Source organism: Uranotaenia lowii, chromosome 1, assembly GCF_029784155.1.
Source record: "Uranotaenia lowii strain MFRU-FL chromosome 1, ASM2978415v1, whole genome shotgun sequence".
In the NCBI taxonomy this organism is placed as follows: domain Eukaryota; kingdom Metazoa; phylum Arthropoda; class Insecta; order Diptera; family Culicidae; genus Uranotaenia; species Uranotaenia lowii.
This window is the reverse complement of record NC_073691.1, coordinates 92,882,994-92,902,931: the sequence shown is the minus strand read 5'-3', so window position 1 is coordinate 92,902,931 and position 19,938 is coordinate 92,882,994. Positions and strand designations below refer to the sequence as shown.

The 19,938-nt window shown below is 37.5% G+C and overlaps 1 protein-coding gene across 2 annotated transcripts; it reads left to right on the top strand.

The window, feature by feature from the left end:
* The first annotated feature begins 7,858 nt into the window (after positions 1–7,858).
* Positions 7,859–14,049, top strand: LOC129740213 (proteasome activator complex subunit 3). 2 transcript variants are annotated; one of them, XM_055731826.1, is made up of 4 exons: positions 7,859–8,110; positions 8,525–8,662; positions 12,640–13,095; positions 13,155–14,049. In XM_055731826.1, exons 1-4 carry the CDS (start codon positions 8,081–8,083, stop codon positions 13,296–13,298), a joined length of 768 nt encoding a protein of 255 aa, XP_055587801.1. In that variant the 5' UTR covers positions 7,859–8,080; the 3' UTR covers positions 13,299–14,049. The 2 variants fall into 2 exon arrangements, with proteins under 2 accessions (XP_055587801.1, XP_055587800.1); XM_055731825.1 differs by lacking the exon at positions 7,859–8,110 and adding an exon at positions 8,276–8,463.
* Positions 14,050–19,938: the final 5,889 nt, after the last annotated feature.

The window sequence follows — 19,938 nt, the reverse complement described above, 5'->3', positions numbered from 1 at the left end:
TGCGTTTGCTTATTGTTGTTTTACGCATCACCAAATCGTAGTTTGACTATTTAAGAAATCGTTTGGTATCAATCCTCAACTATGCGGGTTAGCCCCTCACAATGTTATTCAACTGGAATACCAACTTTAAGTCCAGAGTTGAATCTGTAAGAAATGAATTTTTGTTTACACCCATAGAAGAGGTTGCAAAAATCCTATGCCTATTTAGCAAATCTCTGTGCCGATAATGCGCTGAAATGTGCACTGTGCCGAAGACGGTATGTTTGAAAAACCGTAACTGGTATAAGGACTCGGCTCCCAACCAAAATGATGACCACTACATTCAAGCGAAACAAGAAAAACATTCTATGGGATTTCCTTCCTATTGGATAATTCATCCCAGAAACAAGAAAATAAAAATTAAAACACACAGCGCTGTGGTGAGAATCGAACTCAAATCACCAATTGTATCGTCTTGCCAGTCCGACATCCTAACCAGTGTACTATCCGAGTTTCATGCAGGACGAGGTATATTTGTCATAGGCTTTCTGTTACCGATCAATCACAAAAAAAAAACGTACAACGGCGGCTTCCCGGCGTTTGGCCTCCTTTCAATGCATTCCTTTGTCTTAAGATGGAAACGGGAAAGGGAACGGGAGTGAAGGAACGGGAAACCCATTGAATGAGAACTGTGCTTTGCTTACTGCCTGCTATTACATACACACGCTACATATACACAGCTGCTGAAGCCGGGCAGCTTGGCCGGTGTTGTTTGCCGGTGAATTGAAGGAATGTTTTTGTTGTTGCTTTTGTTACATACACACGCACAGCTTAGCCGTGTTTGCCGGTTGATTGAATTAGAAGGATGTTTTTGTTGTTGCTTTTGCTACATTCACACGCACAGTGCTCGGTTCGCTGGCTGCCTGGTGTTGGCCGGTATTTATTTCCATCCTTCTTCGGCTTGTGATGCGATGGGGAGGGACGCGAAAACGTTTTTATTTTGTTTCATTCAGACATACGCAATTCGGTTGCGCTGGGAGGTTAATGCCGGTGGGCGCAAATCGAATCAGTGCCGGTCGCGTTATCTTCTTGTACCAATGATGCTATGAAATTGACTACACGCCATTGGCACAGAGGCTGAATTTTGGGTGTAGAAAACGACAAGGAATGAGAAGATTCAATTTTTAATACCAAATTCGCATGTGTCATCGCTTGCTTGATGTTTTGGGAAATTCTAGTCAGACCCCATTGCGTTCTTCGAAGGAAACAACGGTACAAGGCTTCGATGTAAGGTTGTTCCACATAGAATAGCGCATCGGCTAGGGAAATTTCTTCTTGCCCCATTTCGTCCTCCAAACGGCTCTTCTAGTTATATGACCATTTTTGACAATACCTGGATAAACCCGAAAAAATGTAACGAAATTGCGAATTCAACTGGTAATTCCAAAAAAAAATCCATCCACAATTTTAATCTCATACAATTTTTTTCTTAAAATGAATATCAACAAACATCTACACGCTGCGACGTCGTTTGTTTAATTCTGCTTAAAACGGCAGAATTTTTTCAGTGCATGTTTGCTCTCGCCCCTTTCTAGTGAGGGCATCCGCAGCAATCGCGAGCAAAGTGAAAATGCTCACGAGTTTAATCACTTTTATACCGCACCAAGGGTTAGTATGAAGGTGAGAAAAATAGGGCCTTTGCCGTCGGGACCGACAAAATCACCAAATTTGCTCACAAGAAAGGGGCGAGAGCAAACATGCACTGAAAAAAAATCTACCGTTTAGTGCTGAGTTAACGCCTTTCAGCGTGTAGAGTTTGTTGACATTTTGCTGTCGACAGAGAAATTTGAAATCTTTTTGTAAAACCTCTCCTTCGAAGGAAACCATGGTGCCGGAAAAACTTGAGGAACTTATCAATGAAAAATATCCCGGATCAGGTATGTAATTACAGTTTAAATTAATTCAATTGTAACTATATTTTGTAATTTGCCAGATACTGCTGTTTTTCATAAAACAAATGGAGAAAATAGTTAACGGAACTTATTTGGAAACAGTATTTCTGTGTCCTCCGAGCGACCGAATTGTAAGGCCAGCTGAAGCACCGCAGTCACGATGTAACCTAAAATCATCAATGCCAACAGATTTCAGCTGGTGGCCGAGGCATCGGTGAAAACTCAAAGCGGCTATGTTCGTCACATTTGGGCCAATTCCAGCATCCAGGAGGTGACACAGTTAAACCAGTCATTCAGAACCCTGGCCAGGAGCTGGCGTAGGCCGGTACAATTTTTAAATATTTTTTTCTGAAGATTCGCTGGAGCCGTGGCAGAATGATTGAAGCAGATGTCTCGTGTTAGCGCCAACAGTAGAAAGGGATCTTGCGTGGGAGAATTTTCTCCTGATGCGAACGCCTTATTTTTAAGTTCGGGTAATGCAGCTCTCAAGTTGGGAGTCGAAGTTGCAAGAATCGATGATGATCATCAATTAAAACACTTGATTATCAGTTTTTTCACTTTATTAAACGCTCATAAAACCAACGTTTATGGCACAAATAAAACGTATGTGCATGTAAAATGTTTTCTTAAAACGGAAAAAAGGTGAATACTTGTTATAACACTCTTTCACTTAATTCAACGATTTTATCAATGAAGTTCATAGTAAATAATATTACAAACAACACTGATTGAAAAACAAACTACGAGTTCTCCCGTGAATCACTTAAATGAACTATTTTCCTGAACCATGTCGAAGGATATAATTCAAAATTTGCCAGATTTTTGGTCCAGGTCCTGAAAGAGATTTGTTTTTGTTTTCATCACTAACTGTATAATGTCAAAATTAATGAATTTCTCACCTGAACGATTGCCCTCGATTGTTCAATGGAACCTGCTTTTTTCAGCCAAGAGAATACACCGACGGACAATTCACCTACCGGTTAAAACTCGGCCAGTTGTCTGGTTTCACTTCTTCTGTTGTTTTGTTATTCCGATCAAAATGGCACGCTGGAGTGAACGGTTCCGACTCACTGAAGCTGAATCCTGGGACTAGCGGCGGAAAACCTCCTGCTTGATGGTGGAACCCCACAGCAGCTGGTATATTTCGCGCAGGTTCCGTTGACTTTCGGATGACTGCTGCTTCCTGGACCCGCTGGGCTGGTCGCTGGGATCTGCTTGGCCCTGCTATTACTGTACGGCTAGTTCCTCCAGGATGTCGAAACATAGGCAACAATCACCATCTCGAAATTGAAAAACTCACGGCTCAGAAATTTATTTGGTTCTTATTAATTTAAAAAAATATATTTTCTGCAAAAGATTTCTCAGTGCAATGCTCAATTTGGAAATATAAATGCTTCCGTCCGGTGCGCGAAAGAGTGTGTATACCAAAACCGGTCCGCTGAAATGAGCAAAATCGGGCCGCGTATACTCCCGTATTGGTGCGTTTGCTCTGAGCAAATTTGGTGATTTTGTCGGTCTCGACGGCAACGGCCCTATTTTGCTCACCTTCATACTAACCCGCGGTGCGGTATGGAAGTGATTAAACTCGTGAGCATTTTCACTTTGCTCACGATTGCTGCGGATGCCCTAAATACTATGGCATCCTAGAATATATTCATTTCATCATGACTGAACTTTCTCTCAGAAAGTTTACACACAGTAAATTTTTGCCTCGATTTCCAGCAAAAAAAAAAATGCTGGAAACGTTCAGCAATCCAAAATTTTGCTGGAAACCAGCAATCGGGTTTCCAATTGCTGGATTTTTCAGCATTCGGTTGTAGTCTTGTCATTTTTGCTGGAAAATCAGCAATCCGTTTTCAAATTGCTGGACTTTCCAGTAATTTTTCTAGTTTGCTGGAAAATCAGCAATCGAGTTGTCAAATTGGAGTCTGTTTGTTTTCGTACTCTGAAGCAAGGTGAGACTCTATTTTACGAATTTTAGTTAGATTAATTTAATTATTTTTACTTTCCTGTATATTGTAGCAACCAGTCATCAAGTCAAGGGTGAGTTTTTATTGGACAGGTTGGTGTTCCATAAAAGATACTTATCAAAACTATTTTTACAGGTACGGATGATCAACACTTTGGCACAAAGCTGCCACCCCAGAGCCGGTGTAGAAAGTTGAAAAAAATGTGTTTCTAGAAATTAATAAATCTCTTATTGAAAATGGGAGAAAATAGTTGATTTTATTTCTAATTATATGCACAGCCAATAATCAAAATTTAATTTTGAATTGCAATATAAATTTGATACTAAATACGGCCGGTTGTTTTGATAGAAAAAGCTGGTTTCCAGCAATCTGGATTGCTGATTTTTCAGCAATTTGAATTGCTGGAAACCAGCATTAACGTTTGCTGTTTTTTCCAGCAATTCAAATTGCTGGAAAGTCAGCGGGACAAAAACCAGCAAAATTTTGCTGGTTTCCAGCAAAAAAAAATTTGCTGTGCAATCTACACACAAAACTTTCGGGGCTCTACTTAGCAAAAAATCGCTGTTACTTTCCGTTAGCAAAATTTTTTTTTAACTTTCGAGTCAGCAAAATGCTAAATTTGCTTGTTTTTGAGTAAAACCAAAGTTTGGTAGCCGTTTGATTTTTGACAGAAGCCGTTTTGCCGCCGCCAACCGTTTCCAACCAAATCCAACGAGCAGAAATCTAGTGCGGAAGCAGAGTTCGCGGCTGCCGTTGGCTGTTGTGACCAAATCGACTTCCGAACGGTGCACTTATGTCGATACAGGAAGCGTACATGTGAGGATAGATCTCAACAAGAAATTCCGATTTATAATGTCTAACTTTTTTGTATTTTTTTAACCAGGTTCCCGCTGCCGGCATCACATCAATCCAAGAATGGTCGGCGGGAAAAATGACAAGTCTTGGCACAATTTAAAGTTTTAAGAACAGACACCAAGAACTGAAATCAACCCCGCCATTTTGGAACAATCCGGAACGGGTAAAAATCTCGATCCGGATTCCGCCACCCGGAGGATAAGTTTACATGAACAAAGTGAAAAAAAAAATAAGTGAGAATTCATAAAAATGTCCCAATAAATAAATAGAAGAAAAAGAATCTGTTTCTGTACTTGGTTTGGTTATTCCCCAAGAATATCAATAAAAAAAATTAATTTTTCTATACAAAATCCCGCGCGATCTTTTCCAATGGTTTTTACTAGAAATTTGAGCAAAAATAGCGGCGGCTAACTTTTTCTCTCATTTACTAAAGTTTTAGTTAAAAAATATTGCTAAATTGATTGCTAAATTTCTAGCTGGTCAAATTTGAGCAAAATTTTGCTAAATTCTGGCCTCGAAAGTTTTGTGTGTATAGTCGTTTATTCCAGGATTGTTAACCATTTGGGAGGAGCATTAAAATGTCGGGATTTTATTTATATTAATGAGTAAAATGCCGGAAAAAATCGAGATGTTTCGACCACAAACTTAGCTTATTTCTTTGCTCAAGCATATTTTGCACTGCAGTGAATATAAAAATGTTTTTAAATTAAATTAACGTTTCACAACTGTGAAGTTTTAATACGTTAAGTCTTGATAGTTAACTTTTATAGCGTTAATAAATTAAAGATTTTTACCATTGTGCACTTTCTTTGCGAATATCTGAAAAAAAGTACTTGAAAAACTGAATGAAGAAATGTAAAAATGCAATTCAAAATAAAAAAAAACTTGGTCAGCATGAAATGTCGTCAGTGCAGTCGCCGTGTTGATGTTGACGAAAGCTCCACACACAAAACTTTTGAGGCCGGAAATTAGCAAAATTTTGCTCAAATTTGACCAGCTAAAATCTTAGCAATCAATTTAGCAATTTTTTCGAACTAAAATTTTAGCAAACGAGAGACAAATTTAGCCGCCGCAATTTTTGCTCACTTTTCTAGCAAAAACCGGAGGAAAAGATGGCCCCGGACCTGAAATTTCAATATTTATTGTTTTTCTTTGCAATTTCTTAGGGAATGTTAGATCACGTTAGATTATTGAAAAGAATACAAAAATAAGTTTACTTTCAATTGATTTTTCTCTTTATTTCGACACTTCATGGAACTTATTTAGTTCCGATCCTGGGAACGCGAAATGCCAAGCGATCGACACCGGGGTTGTTCCGGACGCACCGCATTGAAATTCCAGCTTTGTCCCTTTCGATTTTCGGACTGTTGCAATTAAAACCCGGAACCCCACCGGCAGCAGCAACCTAATAGGAAAAAACATTTTACACTTCTTGATCGACTCTTACCTGTTTGCATCCACTATCGATTTGGCTACCAATTTGTCGTGAACTTAGCCACCAAAAGAACCGCCAGCATCGAATTTCCGGAACGGCACTGAATCCCGTCAGTTTATTTTTTTTGTCTCTACCGGCAGCGGCTGCTATCTAGAAATAAGGCGGCTAGAAAACTTTCGTTTTACTAAAATCGAGCAAGATAAACTTTCTGATTACTAAAATCAAGTAAATTGTGCTTTTTGCTAACTCAAAAGTAAAAAAATATTTTTGCTAACGGAAAGTAACAGCGAATTTTTGCTAAGTGGAGCCTCGAAAGTTTTGTGTGCAGTTTGGGGATTCAGCTACAATATTCCCCATATATTGTCAATGAAGTTGAAATCCGAAGTTTTTGCGCTGGTGATTGGCAACCTTGCCAAACAGCGACGATGAACAATTCTTCAAACACCTCGGCGATTGGCAACCCGTTCTTCTGTTTGGTTCGACACTCGGAAGATGTTTGACAGATGTCTGGTCAACATGGAATGTCGTCAGTGATGTCGCCAGTGATGTAGCCGTCGCTGATGTTGACGAAAACTCCGGTTTGGGGATTCAGCGACAATATTCGTTTAAATTGTAGATAAATAAATTCGATAAAATCAGCTGTTTTCTCTAAAGCCCTAAAATAAAAGTGCGGCAGACTCAATTTCTCACCGATTTGGTAGCACTGAAAAAGCTTCTATAATCTTTCAACACTGCCAATAACGTAAACATTCGCATGACTTCATGTTGATGTGCAGCTGTGTTGCAGATTGTGAAGTTGATTTTCGTTTAGTGAATATTATTTAATTTGTTCTCCGTTGTGTCAATTGTTAAAATAAAAATGAAGTGCTTCTTTCCATTTTGCTCCAATGAATTTTCTCTGCATTCTTGATTAATTTCAATTAAAAAATTTAAAGTCTCAGTCACACAGATTACATTACCTCCCACGAATTTGAAAAGATAAAAATGGTTATGCTCGATTGGAACGACTTTTGACAGTTCGATTGGAATTCCGCAGTGACAGTCTGCCGCACTTTTATTTTAGGGCTTTAGTTTTCTCTCCGTGGTATTCCGACAGTTACTCCGACAAATCTAATGCAGCCCTGCAGCTGCGCCAACCAGTAAGCAACCCTGCAGAAGACAGCTAGTAGAAAAGGTTGCCAGATTTCACTTTGGCTTTAATGTTCTCCCATGGTCCTTGCCGAAAATATAAAACAAAAAAAGATTATTTTAATTATCGTCATTCTCTTCTTCTTCTTCTTCCTTCTGTTCGAAGTTGTCCTCTGACAACTTCTATTTATGGCCGTCGTTCTCCGACAGAATAAATGAAAAATCAATTTGATACTGTTATCAGTTGCAACTTGTAATTTACAAACAAATTCTTACATTGTTGACTCTCGACATTCTCTGAGTTCCGACATTCTCTGAGTTGTCTATCGACTGTCCGTTTTTTTGTACCCAGAGTTTATGAGGTTAATTGTCTCGTCTCATATGTACACGCTCAGCAAGTGTGTGTGTAAGTAATGTCAAAAACAACTCTATGACAGATGAAAATACATACCCAAGAATTTTTCTTCGCAACTAAAATCTACCTAAAATGATAACAGCTACCTAATTGATTTTTCTGGTCACACTGGAATCAAATCACGCGTTTTTCTTGTTGTTTGGCAAACTTCGTTCGCACTCGCGGTTGGATGCTTTTGTGCTGCTGCATCTTCTGACAGAAGAGAAGACGGAAAAATCCATCACTCGGCAAGCTGTTTAGCATTTTCGTTCCCGTGTTCCACGATCGGTTTTGATCGAATATTCTGCTCTAGTTAGAACTTTTTGTCCGCATACGAAAACCTTCCTTCGACGAGCATCCGCTAGCCATGGGAGACGGAGACGAAATCGCGAAAAAGGTAAGCTATGAATATTGTTATCCGCTGAGACGCAGTAGGCTGCAGTTATCAAATTTTTATTCGCGCTATATTTTTCTTCGTTGTTGGATGTGATTTACGCTAGGTCTGAATTTTAGTCAGAAAAGTAACGAAAGATAATTCTTCTATCATCAGTTAACGTTGCTTCCAAAGCAGTTGAGTTTTTGTATAACTAAAGACTTGCAGCTGGATTTTCAGTACTACGCAAAAAGTAAGGTTAGGAGGAACGCGTTCTAGCATAACCGATTTTGGTCCGCAGAACTTGGAATCCCAGCCGAATTATATTTCCAAAGAAAAAAAAAATGATTTCATCCATAGAATTCTCAAGCATGATTGTATAGGTTCGAACATGTTGCAGTTGATCTAAAAATACATGCTTTGTTTTCTTCATTTTAGGTCCAAGAGTACAAGGATACTTTGATCAAGAAAGCCGAAGATCTCATCATCAAAGGATTTCCGGAGAAAATCGTCAAGCTAAACGATCTTTTGGCGACGCCCCAGTTTGCCGAACGGAACTTTTCCGATGTCTATCAGGTAAGTGCATTGCGGATTCTACCCATCATAGACCTCCGATGCTGTTTTTATTTAGGGCACCGAAAATCTATATTGGTTTACTTATTTAAATATTTGTTTTGATCGTGAGTATTATGCTCTGGAACATTTAAATCCGGGTACCGTCCGTTATACGGGGTTATATTGATCACTTTTTTCAATATTTTTCGATTATTTTTCCTATTAAGGGGAATGTGGCATGTTTCGTATTTTTAAAACCAGTACTGGACTCTTATAAACGTAAAACATGGTTGCAGAAATATATTAGACTACCGTGAAAGCACCAATGGCCGCGCAGTACCAATGGCCGCGCATTTTCAACTTTAATCTTTATTTTCTCCGAAATTCAACAACGAAAATTTCTATGTTTCGCATTTTCGGATACCTCCGCTACGTATCTTTCACTTGCCATACTAGAAATAAATTTATTCTGCTTTTTGAGGTCAGGAAAAAATAAAAACAAACATCGTTTTTGTCTGATGCCATTTTTTCTGTTGTCCTTAGCAAGTGAGCTAAACGGGTCCCTTTTTGTAATTCAGTTTTTTGTGTTTAATTCGAGCACTTTTGCAAAAATTTTCGAACGTAAGTTATTTGTTGCTGTATAATGAATCAATTGTGAAAAAAAAAGTGAACAGTTTGAAGGTTCTGTTGCGGAAAAAATGACAATTTTGTTGTACACGGCCAATGGTACACTTGATTTTCGAATGTTTCTATTGCCGCGCACGGATAGTATTCTAGTATTTATCAGCAGTTAAACTTAGAGAACTTCCTCGGAATTTCACAAAGGTTACATAAGATTCACAGGCAAGTATTCCAATCAATGTTTTCCTTCACATAACCGGCTGAAAAAGCACAATTTTTTTAAAAAGTGTCAGAAGAAACGATTATCTAATAAAAATTGCTACAAAGTGTTGGAAATTTTAGGTTAGATAGCAATCCGGATCTGTTTAGTTTTAGTTGGTCAGTTTCCTCGTGGATTTTCAGACAGCTCGCCGAATTTGTGATGATTTATCGAAATCGGGACCGAAAACATTGTTCCATCTTCCGACAAAATAATGCTTTGTAAAAATGGCGCCTCATACTAATTTTGCACTAGACTAGTTTCACAAAACAATGACGACAAATCGGTATTTGTTGAGTGAATCTTGAAAATCCTTACCTGAGAATAATCGCAATGAGCCTGAGAGCTATGTAAACAGCATTTTAAACTGTTTGGATACCTTATTCACTGTTTAAACCAAATTAAGAAGTGGGCGGCCATTGGTACACTTGTGAGCGGCGATTGGAACAAGCATCATAAGCGTGCGCGGTCATTGGTACACCAACACTTTTTACAAATTCGCGTTTTTTGTGACGTTAGAATGAAAAATCTCTCACTTTTAAATTTTTCCCTTAAAGAACGTAAGATTGACTACGTGTCAGTGCTTTTGTTTTCGGAATCGCACAAAAAACGATTTTTGTACGGCACAGAGAACATTCATCATAGCTTAAATGCGCGGCCATTGGGTCCTTCACGGTACTTTGAATTTGAATTTAAAAATCGATTTCTTCGCTGTTCAGGAATTGATACCTTGGGGTTACATTGATCAGTCTCCATTTTTACGGTTTTAACAAGTTTTCTTGGTCATAAAGGATACAAAACACCTTCATAATTGTTTACAAATTCTAATTTATCAATTTTAACTTGCTTTTAAACGTTTTCTTCTAAAAACATTTCTAATCGAAAAAAAAAAACAATGATGATGCATACATCTAGCGGCAAAAATTATTATAATTGCTTAATAGTTTTAGCTTTAAAATGCAAATTAAATTTTATCCTCACATATTCCCTCCCTTCCCTAGGCCCTCCCAATATTTCTATTTCAATTTTTCTACAAAGTTTATCATTTGATAGGATTCCTATTCATTTGTCCAATAAGGGCTTACTCTTGGAAAATTTTCTTACTTTTTAAATATCAAAAATGTATCATTTAATGACTTTATAGCACTATAACTATACATATACAAAGAATAAAAGTTGTTCTTTCACATTCAACCACCCGTTTGCTTCTAAACACTTTTTGATATCATCGCAAACAAAAACTTTCCCATTTTTCAGTAACCATCATATTGATGAAAATACATACCTGCAATGCTTGCATAAATGCAGGCGCTTTCCAAGCAAACATGCGTTTCAAGTGTCAGTGTTGTTGATACGTATATCGCCTTAATTTATGCAAATCGATTGCTAAAAATGGGGAACATATTTTTCTAAACTAAATATGTTTTAAAATTATGTATTCTTATATTTCATTGTATTTTTATATTAACCTGAGAGAATGTTTGATAATAACCCAAGAAAACTATTGCAAGCGAAGTGGAATGCCACCCATTGTAAGTTTCTGAGGGTTAGATGTCTTCCTTCGACAAATTGGTGTGGAAGACCTAGAAGTAAATTCGAAGGCCAAGCCAACAGGCATAGGCTGGACCATAGAGGAACCATACCTACATACAGATAAGGAACAGATTTTTCGAAACTCGCATATATTTTCATTTATTTTGCTTTAAGTTTATTGATCGAAATACGCTGGCCTCAAAGTTACATGTAACTGTCATACAAGGTCAAAGATAGAAATCGTTAAGAGAGATTAATATAGCACATTAACATACTAAGGTTTAAATTAAAATGATTCTGAAATTTTTAAGCGCATCGAATTAAAAATTAAACTACTCAACAAAAGTCATGTTTGCTTGGAATCAAAACTTCTGACTCAGAAGTGACCTCTGACACCAAACTATTACGAGTTTTGGCTTAGCTCATGTTCACTTATCTCACTTTAAGAGAAAAAGTTGAATAAAAAGAACAAATTCTGACAAGTTTTCAAAACGTTACCTTTTAGCAATAGATAAAACGAAATATTCCGATGTACCGTCAAACGGGGCTAGTTTTTTTTAAGTTTTTGATTCTCATGGAAAATTGAAAAAAATAAAGCAATAGATGTACAAATTTTTAAATTTTTCTTTTCCGTAAAAAACTTTACCCAGTATGAAAAATTGGCTTAATGAAATCACCTACAAACTTGTTATTACTTTTGTTATCCTATACCAACACTATGTGTGTAAAAATATTTTTCGGAAAATCACACTTTTTTAAAATAAATCTTTTGATAATTTTGATAATCTTTTGATAAGTTACCAGTCTGGGCTAAAATGCATGAAATTGCAAATCGAAGATTCACCTTTTTAATCTTGTTTCCATATGTTGGAATATGATTGTTTTGCATTACGCGTTTGTTGTTTTCAAAATTTCATCCATCCAAACTTTAATTTTAATGATTTCAGCTAGTAGATTTTTTACCCCTAAATGTATGCAACACCCTTGGGCTTTTTCCTTCAAAACATTTTTGACTGAAAAAAAATGTAAAATTAAATACGAATAAAATAAAAAAATTACTGTCTAACGTTTTCATTTGATTTTTCAATAAAAACATAATTTGTTGCGACTTACCCCTTTTTCTTAGCAGGACGAAAATCGCATGGTTTTACTAAAAATAACTGGTGAAACTAATTAGTTTTTAGAAGCCATTGAAATTAGAAAGTGTTGCATGATGCCCCAGTTGACGGTACTGTAGGAATATCAATCCACGTGAAAGATAAATCGGAAGTATGTATGTTAATGTGAAAACTCTTCTTATCCTTACACTTAGATCTAACTAACAATTATATCCACGATAACGGTCTTGTTAACATAAAGCTAGAGCAAACACACTAAAAAAAAAATTAAAAAGTTGAAGGCATGAAATGAAAACTTTGAAAATTTTTTGTGCCAGTTTTCGACAGTGGATTAGGTAATTTCGTTCGATTCCAAAATTTACAATTTACGCTTTGCTTTGTCACAGTAGTCTTGTGAGAAAGCACGTGTCAAAATAAATTAACTTACCACAACCAAAACAAAATACCTTTTCGTTTTCTTTATTTAGGACCTCAACATTCCAGTACCAGACCCCATCGAGATCACCAGCAACGCCGAAGGGGACAAGGGAACATCCGAATCGTCCGATGAACCGGGAGCCAAACGTGCCCGGCTGGACCTTTGCTCGGTGAGCGGCACCAAGGTGATGGTTCTTCCGAGTGGTCGCGTCCAGTGCAACACACCCATCTGCGAGTTGATCAAGGTGGTCAAACCGGTGATTCGGGCGCTAGTTGAAGACTCCAATCTGCTCAAGATGTGGATTTCCTTTATGATTCCTAAAATTGAAGATGGCAACAATTTCGGCGTTTCGATCCAGGAAGACACCCTGGCGGAAATTCAGTCCGTAGAAACGGAAGCTGCTGCGTTCTTCGATCAAATCTCGCGATACTTTGTATCGCGAGCTAAGGTAGTTTCCAAGGTGGCAAAATATCCGCATATCGATGACTATCGTCGCGCCGTTCAGGTAACATTAACGTGAATCTTGATCTCGTCCGATGTCTCATAACGATCCACAATTTTCAGGAACTGGACGAGAAAGAATTCCTCAGTTTATGGCTTGTGCTGAGCGAAGTTAGAAACCGCTACTGCTCCTTGCACGACATCGTCATTAAGAATATGGAGAAATTGAAAAAACCACGATCATCAAACGCAGAAAGTTTGTACTAGAAACCATCTTCGGTAGTTTGAAGAGTAAAGTTTATCCCTTTGACTTAGCAACATCTAAAAAGTGAACGGTATCATTTTTTTCTTAACCCATATATTATTGATAGTAATCGGTATCTAATGGTTCTTGAAATGTTCTACAACGTAAAATACAGAACTAATAGCAGACAAAAACCTTGCCGTGATCATTCATGAGAACTCGAGTAACAACACATTGATGGTAACCTTCCTCCAAACAATGCATTAATATTTTTACCCATAGAAATACTTTGTTAGCTTTGTGAGGGGATATGAAATTTGATCCTTATTCTACAATAGAAACCATGGCCGGAGAAAATTTCAAATTTTCCTTTTGTCACCGATTCAAAGGTTTAAGATATTTTATTTAAAAATCTGAAAAATTCAAATATTTGCAACACCGAAAGTCAAACTGTAGAAGATAAGAATTGTATCATCTTTTGTTTTCGAGATTTTTCGAATTTAATTATTATATGCAAGTTTGTTGCATGCAAGCTTGCATATAATTTGTTCCCGTTTATTGAAAATTTGGATTTTTTTTAACCCTTCCTCGAGCTGTTTCAACTGACAAAAGAAGGATTGCAAATTTGTTCCGGCCTAAGTACATCAATGATTCGTTTGAGTTCCCCAAATTCGGAACGGTGCAAAGGTTATTTTTTAATTCCTGGGTTAATTTATTTTCCACACATGTGTCTCATTACTGAAAATACATTTTGGAAATATCGGAAAATAAAAACATTGCTAATTTACTCTATATCACATTCATTTTGGTGGCTCGAGAGGCTCTTTGATAATTTGATAATCCTATTTCAAAAAAATATTTTTGCTCGAAATTCAACTTTCTGTTTTTTTTCTCGTAATGATTTACATATGCGGGATTTTTAAGAATTGGCTTTAAAACTCGATCCAAACCACTTGTTAGCCATTTGAATGTTTATAAGACAACATAAACTTGATTTTAACATCAGGGAATCGGGGAAGTCGAAATTTTAATTTTGGTTTTGAACTCAAAAATCTGATGTTGATCATACAGAGGTGATGATGAACTAAAATATTTCTGTGGTGGTAACAAGGGGACTTCTCCGATCTTCGCAAATCCGGTGGCTTGATATGGAATTAGCCGACCCGATATGCTTTGCTACACAGATTACACATTCATAATAGTTAGGGACCATTCAAATATTATGTGACGCGTTTAGCGGGGGTGGGGGGGGGGGGGGGGGGGGTGGTGGTTTGCATAGTAGCTAGTTATGTTTTGTGGATTTTGGTTTTGGAATGAATATCTGATAAAATTAAGCGGCCGTTCAGATACCACGTGGACAGAATAATTAAATTTTTGACCCCCTCCTCCCCCTCCGTAGAAAGCGTGGACATTTGGCTAACCCCTACCCCGCTCCCCAGATGTCAACGTGGACACATTTCAAAAACTTTTTATTTTAAATACCTACAATTTGACAGTTAGAAAACCCCACTTTTTGCCTTTTTGTTATAGAAATGGCTGATTCGGTAAAACCGAATAAGAATTTCCTGATATAAAAAAAAATTGAAAAATTTAAATTTCTTAATTATCATATTCATCACTTGCTTTCAAGTAGCTACTTATTGTTTAAACTTAAACTGGAAAGGTATGCCATTTTAAGATTTTGGTTTAATCATCTTAATATTTATTCCCTTTAGAAAATATTTTGAAAGTAATTATGTCCACGTGGACATGTCCCAAATCCCTACCCCCCTCTCCGTGGACAAGCGTGGACATTTCCATACCCCCCTCCCCCCCTTAAGTTGTCCACGTGGTATGTGAACGGCTCCTAAGTAGGGAGGAGGAGGTTTTGAAAAAGATCGAAAATAACGTTACTTATTTTTTAAACCGTTCCTTTTTAAACTTTTTATTCATTTTCACAACATTTTAAATTCAATTCCTAAACAAAGATGTTCCTTCAAAATAAAACTGCAGCTGCGTTTCTCTTTTTAAAACTTTATAAAAATCGTTTTTTCATCATAGTTTTAATCCTTTTTATGACTCTGGATTTTTTTTTGCTTTATAAGTTTGGCTCTATTTGCCCTATCATGCCAAATTTGGTCTCATTTTCTCAACTCGAGTTAGTATAAATATTGTTAGGGGTCAGAAAAACATGTAAAGTACACCGGGGTAAGTGGGGACGGTTTTTCGTATAGTTCAAATTTAAAAAATCAGCAGTGGGTCAATTTCGATAAAATCGCATTCAATGTGAAGCAGAACATGTTGTTCACAAATGCTGAAGAGATGAGCTTGATAGACGCAAAGCGAAAAAAGTTATCATGTAAATTGTTATGGGCTGCTGGTGTCTTCACTTACCCCGCTTTATGGGGTAAGTGGGGACGGTATAGATTTTCCCTTTGATTTCACAGGAAATTTTCAACAAATTTGTGTTTTTTTGGTTGAATACGTTATTTTATTGCTCGAACCGTCCAAAATTTTGAAAAAAGTTTATGGTACTATTAATAAGGCATCTTTCAATGATTATTGTGTGTAATCCGATATTATCGAAAATATATACTTATTTTAGAAAAAACAAGTACTTTTTCCAACTTTTCATGATCTGAATTCTAAATAAAGCTAAATTGTATTGAATGAAGGAGAGAAAATTGAAAAAAATGTGTTAACATCAAGTAAAGTCTGCTTCATTTAATATTGGAACAAATTCTTTTGCTCATTGTGGCGCTCCTAGTGGACGGATTTGGAAACTTTTTTCACCCACGTGTCGGGAAATTCATTACCTTTCACCATGTATTTATGTCATAACACCAAACGATAGCATTTTGTAAACAACCGACATGGAAGCCGAACGGAGAGATCAAATTGTGCACAGCTTTCTTGAAAATCCATTGTTGTCGGCATCGAAGCTAGCTAAACAGCTTAAAATGCCCAGAAATACCGTATGGCGTGTTATCAAGCAGTACAAGGAAACATTGACGACGGCTCGGAAGCCGCATTCGAAGCGTCGGAGTGGAACTGTCGACCGGAAACTGCGTGGGAAAGTCATCAAGGCCGTCAAGAGGAATCCCAATCTTTCAGACCGCGATTTGGCCAATAAGTTCCAGGCCGCTCACAGTACGGTGCGACGAATTCGTCTCCGGGAAGGATTTTTTTTCTTTTTTTTTTTTCAGGGATTTTCATCCTGTTGGATGATTCATCCCATCTCCGGGAAGGAATAAGGTCATTCCGCGCCAGCAAACAGCCAAATCGGACGCTGAAGCAGAACAATGTGGCCAGAATCCGTGCTCGAAAGCTGTACGACCAAGTGCTGACCAAGTTCGACGGATGTATTCTGATGGACGATGAGACCTACGTGAAGGCGGACTTTGGGCAAATCCAAGGTCAAAAATTTTATTTGGCGACGGCTCGGGGGGATGTACCTGCAAAATTTAAGTTCGTGTTTGCGGATAAATTCGCCCGCAAGTACATGAATTGGCAGGGGATATGCAGTTGTGGAAAGAAAACCAAAGTCTTTCTCACTGACAAGACAATGACATCAGAAGTCTACAAAAAAGAGTGCCTACAGAAACGGATTCTGCCGTTTATTCGTGCCCACGACCGTCCAGTAATGTTTTGGCCGGACCTCGCAAGCTGCCATTACAGCCAAACGGTTATGGAATGGTACGCAACGAACGGGGTCAGCGTAATACCGAAGGACCTCAACCCCCCAAACTGCCCCCAGTTCCGGCCGATAGAGAAATACTGGGCAATCACGAAGCGGAGGCTTAAGGCAAAGGGAAAACTTGTTAGGAACATGACTCAAATGAAGAACTGGTGGAATCAAATCGCCAAAACGGTGGACGAAAAGGGTGTGCGCCGCCTAATGTGCCGTATTACGGGAAAAGTACGAGAATTTCTTCGAAACAGCAATGAATAATTTTTTTAATTTTTTTTAATGAAAGAGTAAAGAAAATGCTACATTTGTATGAAAAACAAATTATGAATTCGTTAATAAATGACTGAACTACACGCAATTGTTTGTGTTCCAATATTAAATGAAGCAGACTTTATGTATAAAGCCGTCCCCACTTATCCCAGGTAGGGTTTGGAGGCAAAATTTTAGATGTTTGCAAATAAACCCTTTTTTGCCAATTTTTAACCGTCGTTTCTTTTCTTGACTGGTTGTTTCGAATGTAAGGATTGTTTCAATGTAGAGTTTTTTGTCAAGAGCCAGCTAGTTTACGAGAAACTTGCGATTGAAAAAGATGCACATCATCTCGACATCGTAGTTAAAAATATAAAATTTTCAAAAAGTCACCGTAAACATCCGCAATTGTCGGAACCATATCTTTTTTTACAGTTATTGGATAAATTACAAGTTAATTTAACATTCTGCATTAAAAGTTTGAAAAAATAGTTCACAGTATTGTTTTAATAGCCACCGTCCCCACTTACCCCGCGTCCCCACTTACCCCGGTGTACCTTATACAAATACGATCCCATGCCATATACGGATCCACTCTCGATAAGTTTTCAAGTTATTTGAAAAATGGGTGACCCTCTCTCCACTTTATATCTCCCCTCTGGCAGTAGAAGGGGGTGTCAAACCATCAAAGAAATATTTCCTTATTCCCGCATAGGTAGAAACCATACTATGAATCTTTCGAATTATTCGGTTCTGATTAGATTAATAGTTACGATTTCTTTTGGGTAATTGCTAATGTGCCTTTGCTAGAAACGAGAAAAAACCATTTCTAAAAGATAAGATTAATCTTCCAAAAATCTATTTGAGTAATTTGGCAACGCGACGATAAGATAAAAAAATATTCCTGAAAGATACAGCTAATAATCTTGAAAAATATTCGATAATTTTAGCAACGCACCCCAATATTTTCTGCTGTCACATCACACGTGGTTTAATTTGTGCAGAGTATAAAATTCATTTCGCCGGAACATTTCGAGAAAATTCCACTGTTTCGGGATTATTCGGAACGCAACATTACCGGTTCCGATGGTGCGAAGGATCGGTTGGCGACAGCGCCAGTTCTGGTTGTGCGAGGGTGAGTACTCTGATTTATTGGCAATTTTCAGTTTTACCAACAGAAAATTATTTTTTTCAGTCGCAGCTAGCCGGATGTCTTTTGATCAAAACGCAGACGCCAGAATTAACTTAAGGATCCCTTTTAACGGAAACATTATTATGTTAAGCCGGTCCGCTAGGCAATAGCACCGGTTCTAACGGTGGGAGGACAACAGAATCGACAACAGCACTAACCAGGTTAGCATCGGAAACAGCAGCACGACGACACTATTTGAAGTGTGAACAGTGTTTTTTTTTTTGAATTTGTGTGTATTTTAAAATAATTATATGTATGTGTTGTGAATAAAATGCTTTAATTTTTAAACTGATTTTCATTTCATTCATTTAAATTTTAATAATTGTATAAAAAGTACACGATATGTTGTATCGTTATTCTTTTTATGGGAAAATCATTAAGTGAAGATTCCACGTATCATACAACTCGCTCGGAGCGAGTAGAAAAAAGCAAAAAAATTGAATGGTTACTCTACTTAACGACCCGTTCCCTGTATCGTAAAGTGCGTCCATACGATTCCATCTCATGAAAAAATGATAAGCCTTATCTTACATTAATAATCCAAAACTATAGAAGTAATCTTTTGGGTGTCTTGGGAAGAAGATAATGGGAATAGTCATTGTATAATACTGATTCATGCGGGTTGTAGCATTTGAGTTAGTTTTACGTATTTGTTGCTAATAAATACTTTGCGTGTAACTGTCATGATCGTCCAGCTCTGTTTACACTGAGCAAAATCGGGCTATAAACAGTATTGAGAATTCTAGTATTTTTGCACTACTAGAAAATCCAACCCGAATAAGAAAATACTGTTACCAAACATTTACTATAATAGTTAAAAACTATTTGGAACAGCGTAAAAAAACGTTTAGAAAACAATAACTGACATCGTAAAAAACATTCCACTAAATGTGAAATCCAAAACGACGGTCTGTGGAATATGGCGTTAAGTTATGTTACTGTTTAGAACTATTAAAACACTTGTATGGAAGAACTGTTCTGCAAACAGTTGAGATATCGTCCAAAAATCACTCGTGGAAAACGTATTCTGTTCATCAAACTGTTTTCGTTACAGTTTTTCTTAAAGTTCTCTTGTAACAGAACATTTACAGTAAAAGTTGTAAAACGATCTGATATGACGTTCTTCCAAAGTTATGCGTACTGTATTCTGAATCGTACGGGAATGGAGCATGCACACATACAAAAGAAAGTTTTCTTTATTGTGAAAAATAAAAAAAAATGAAGATTTTTCGATTTTTAAATATTTATTTTATTCACTTGATGTAAAATATACTATTGACCTAATTAAAAAAAAACATAATTACCGTCAACTATCCATCGAAAAACACTGGATGTGCGAGTTGGAAAAAAGAGCCTCCTGGAGCGGTGGGTACAAACTTAGATCCGGTCTTTGCCCTTCCGACTCGGACTGTTAACTTGTTATCATTAGGTCCTCCACCGGAACGAGGTCTCATTTCCGACACACTGGCGGAACATTCGCTTAGCTGTTGAACCTCGAAGACAGGATGGCTCCATTCAGCGTGGAACTGCTCCTCCAGCGAATATGTTGCTG

Coding starts and splice junctions, on each gene's coding strand:
- LOC129740213 (XM_055731825.1), top strand. CDS start 8,431: ATGATTTCATCCATAGAATTCTCAAGCATGATT. Junction 8,663..12,639: donor ACTTTTCCGATGTCTATCAG/GTAAGTGCATTG, acceptor TTCTTTATTTAG/GACCTCAACATTCCAGTACC. Junction 13,096..13,154: donor ACTATCGTCGCGCCGTTCAG/GTAACATTAACG, acceptor CACAATTTTCAG/GAACTGGACGAGAAAGAATT.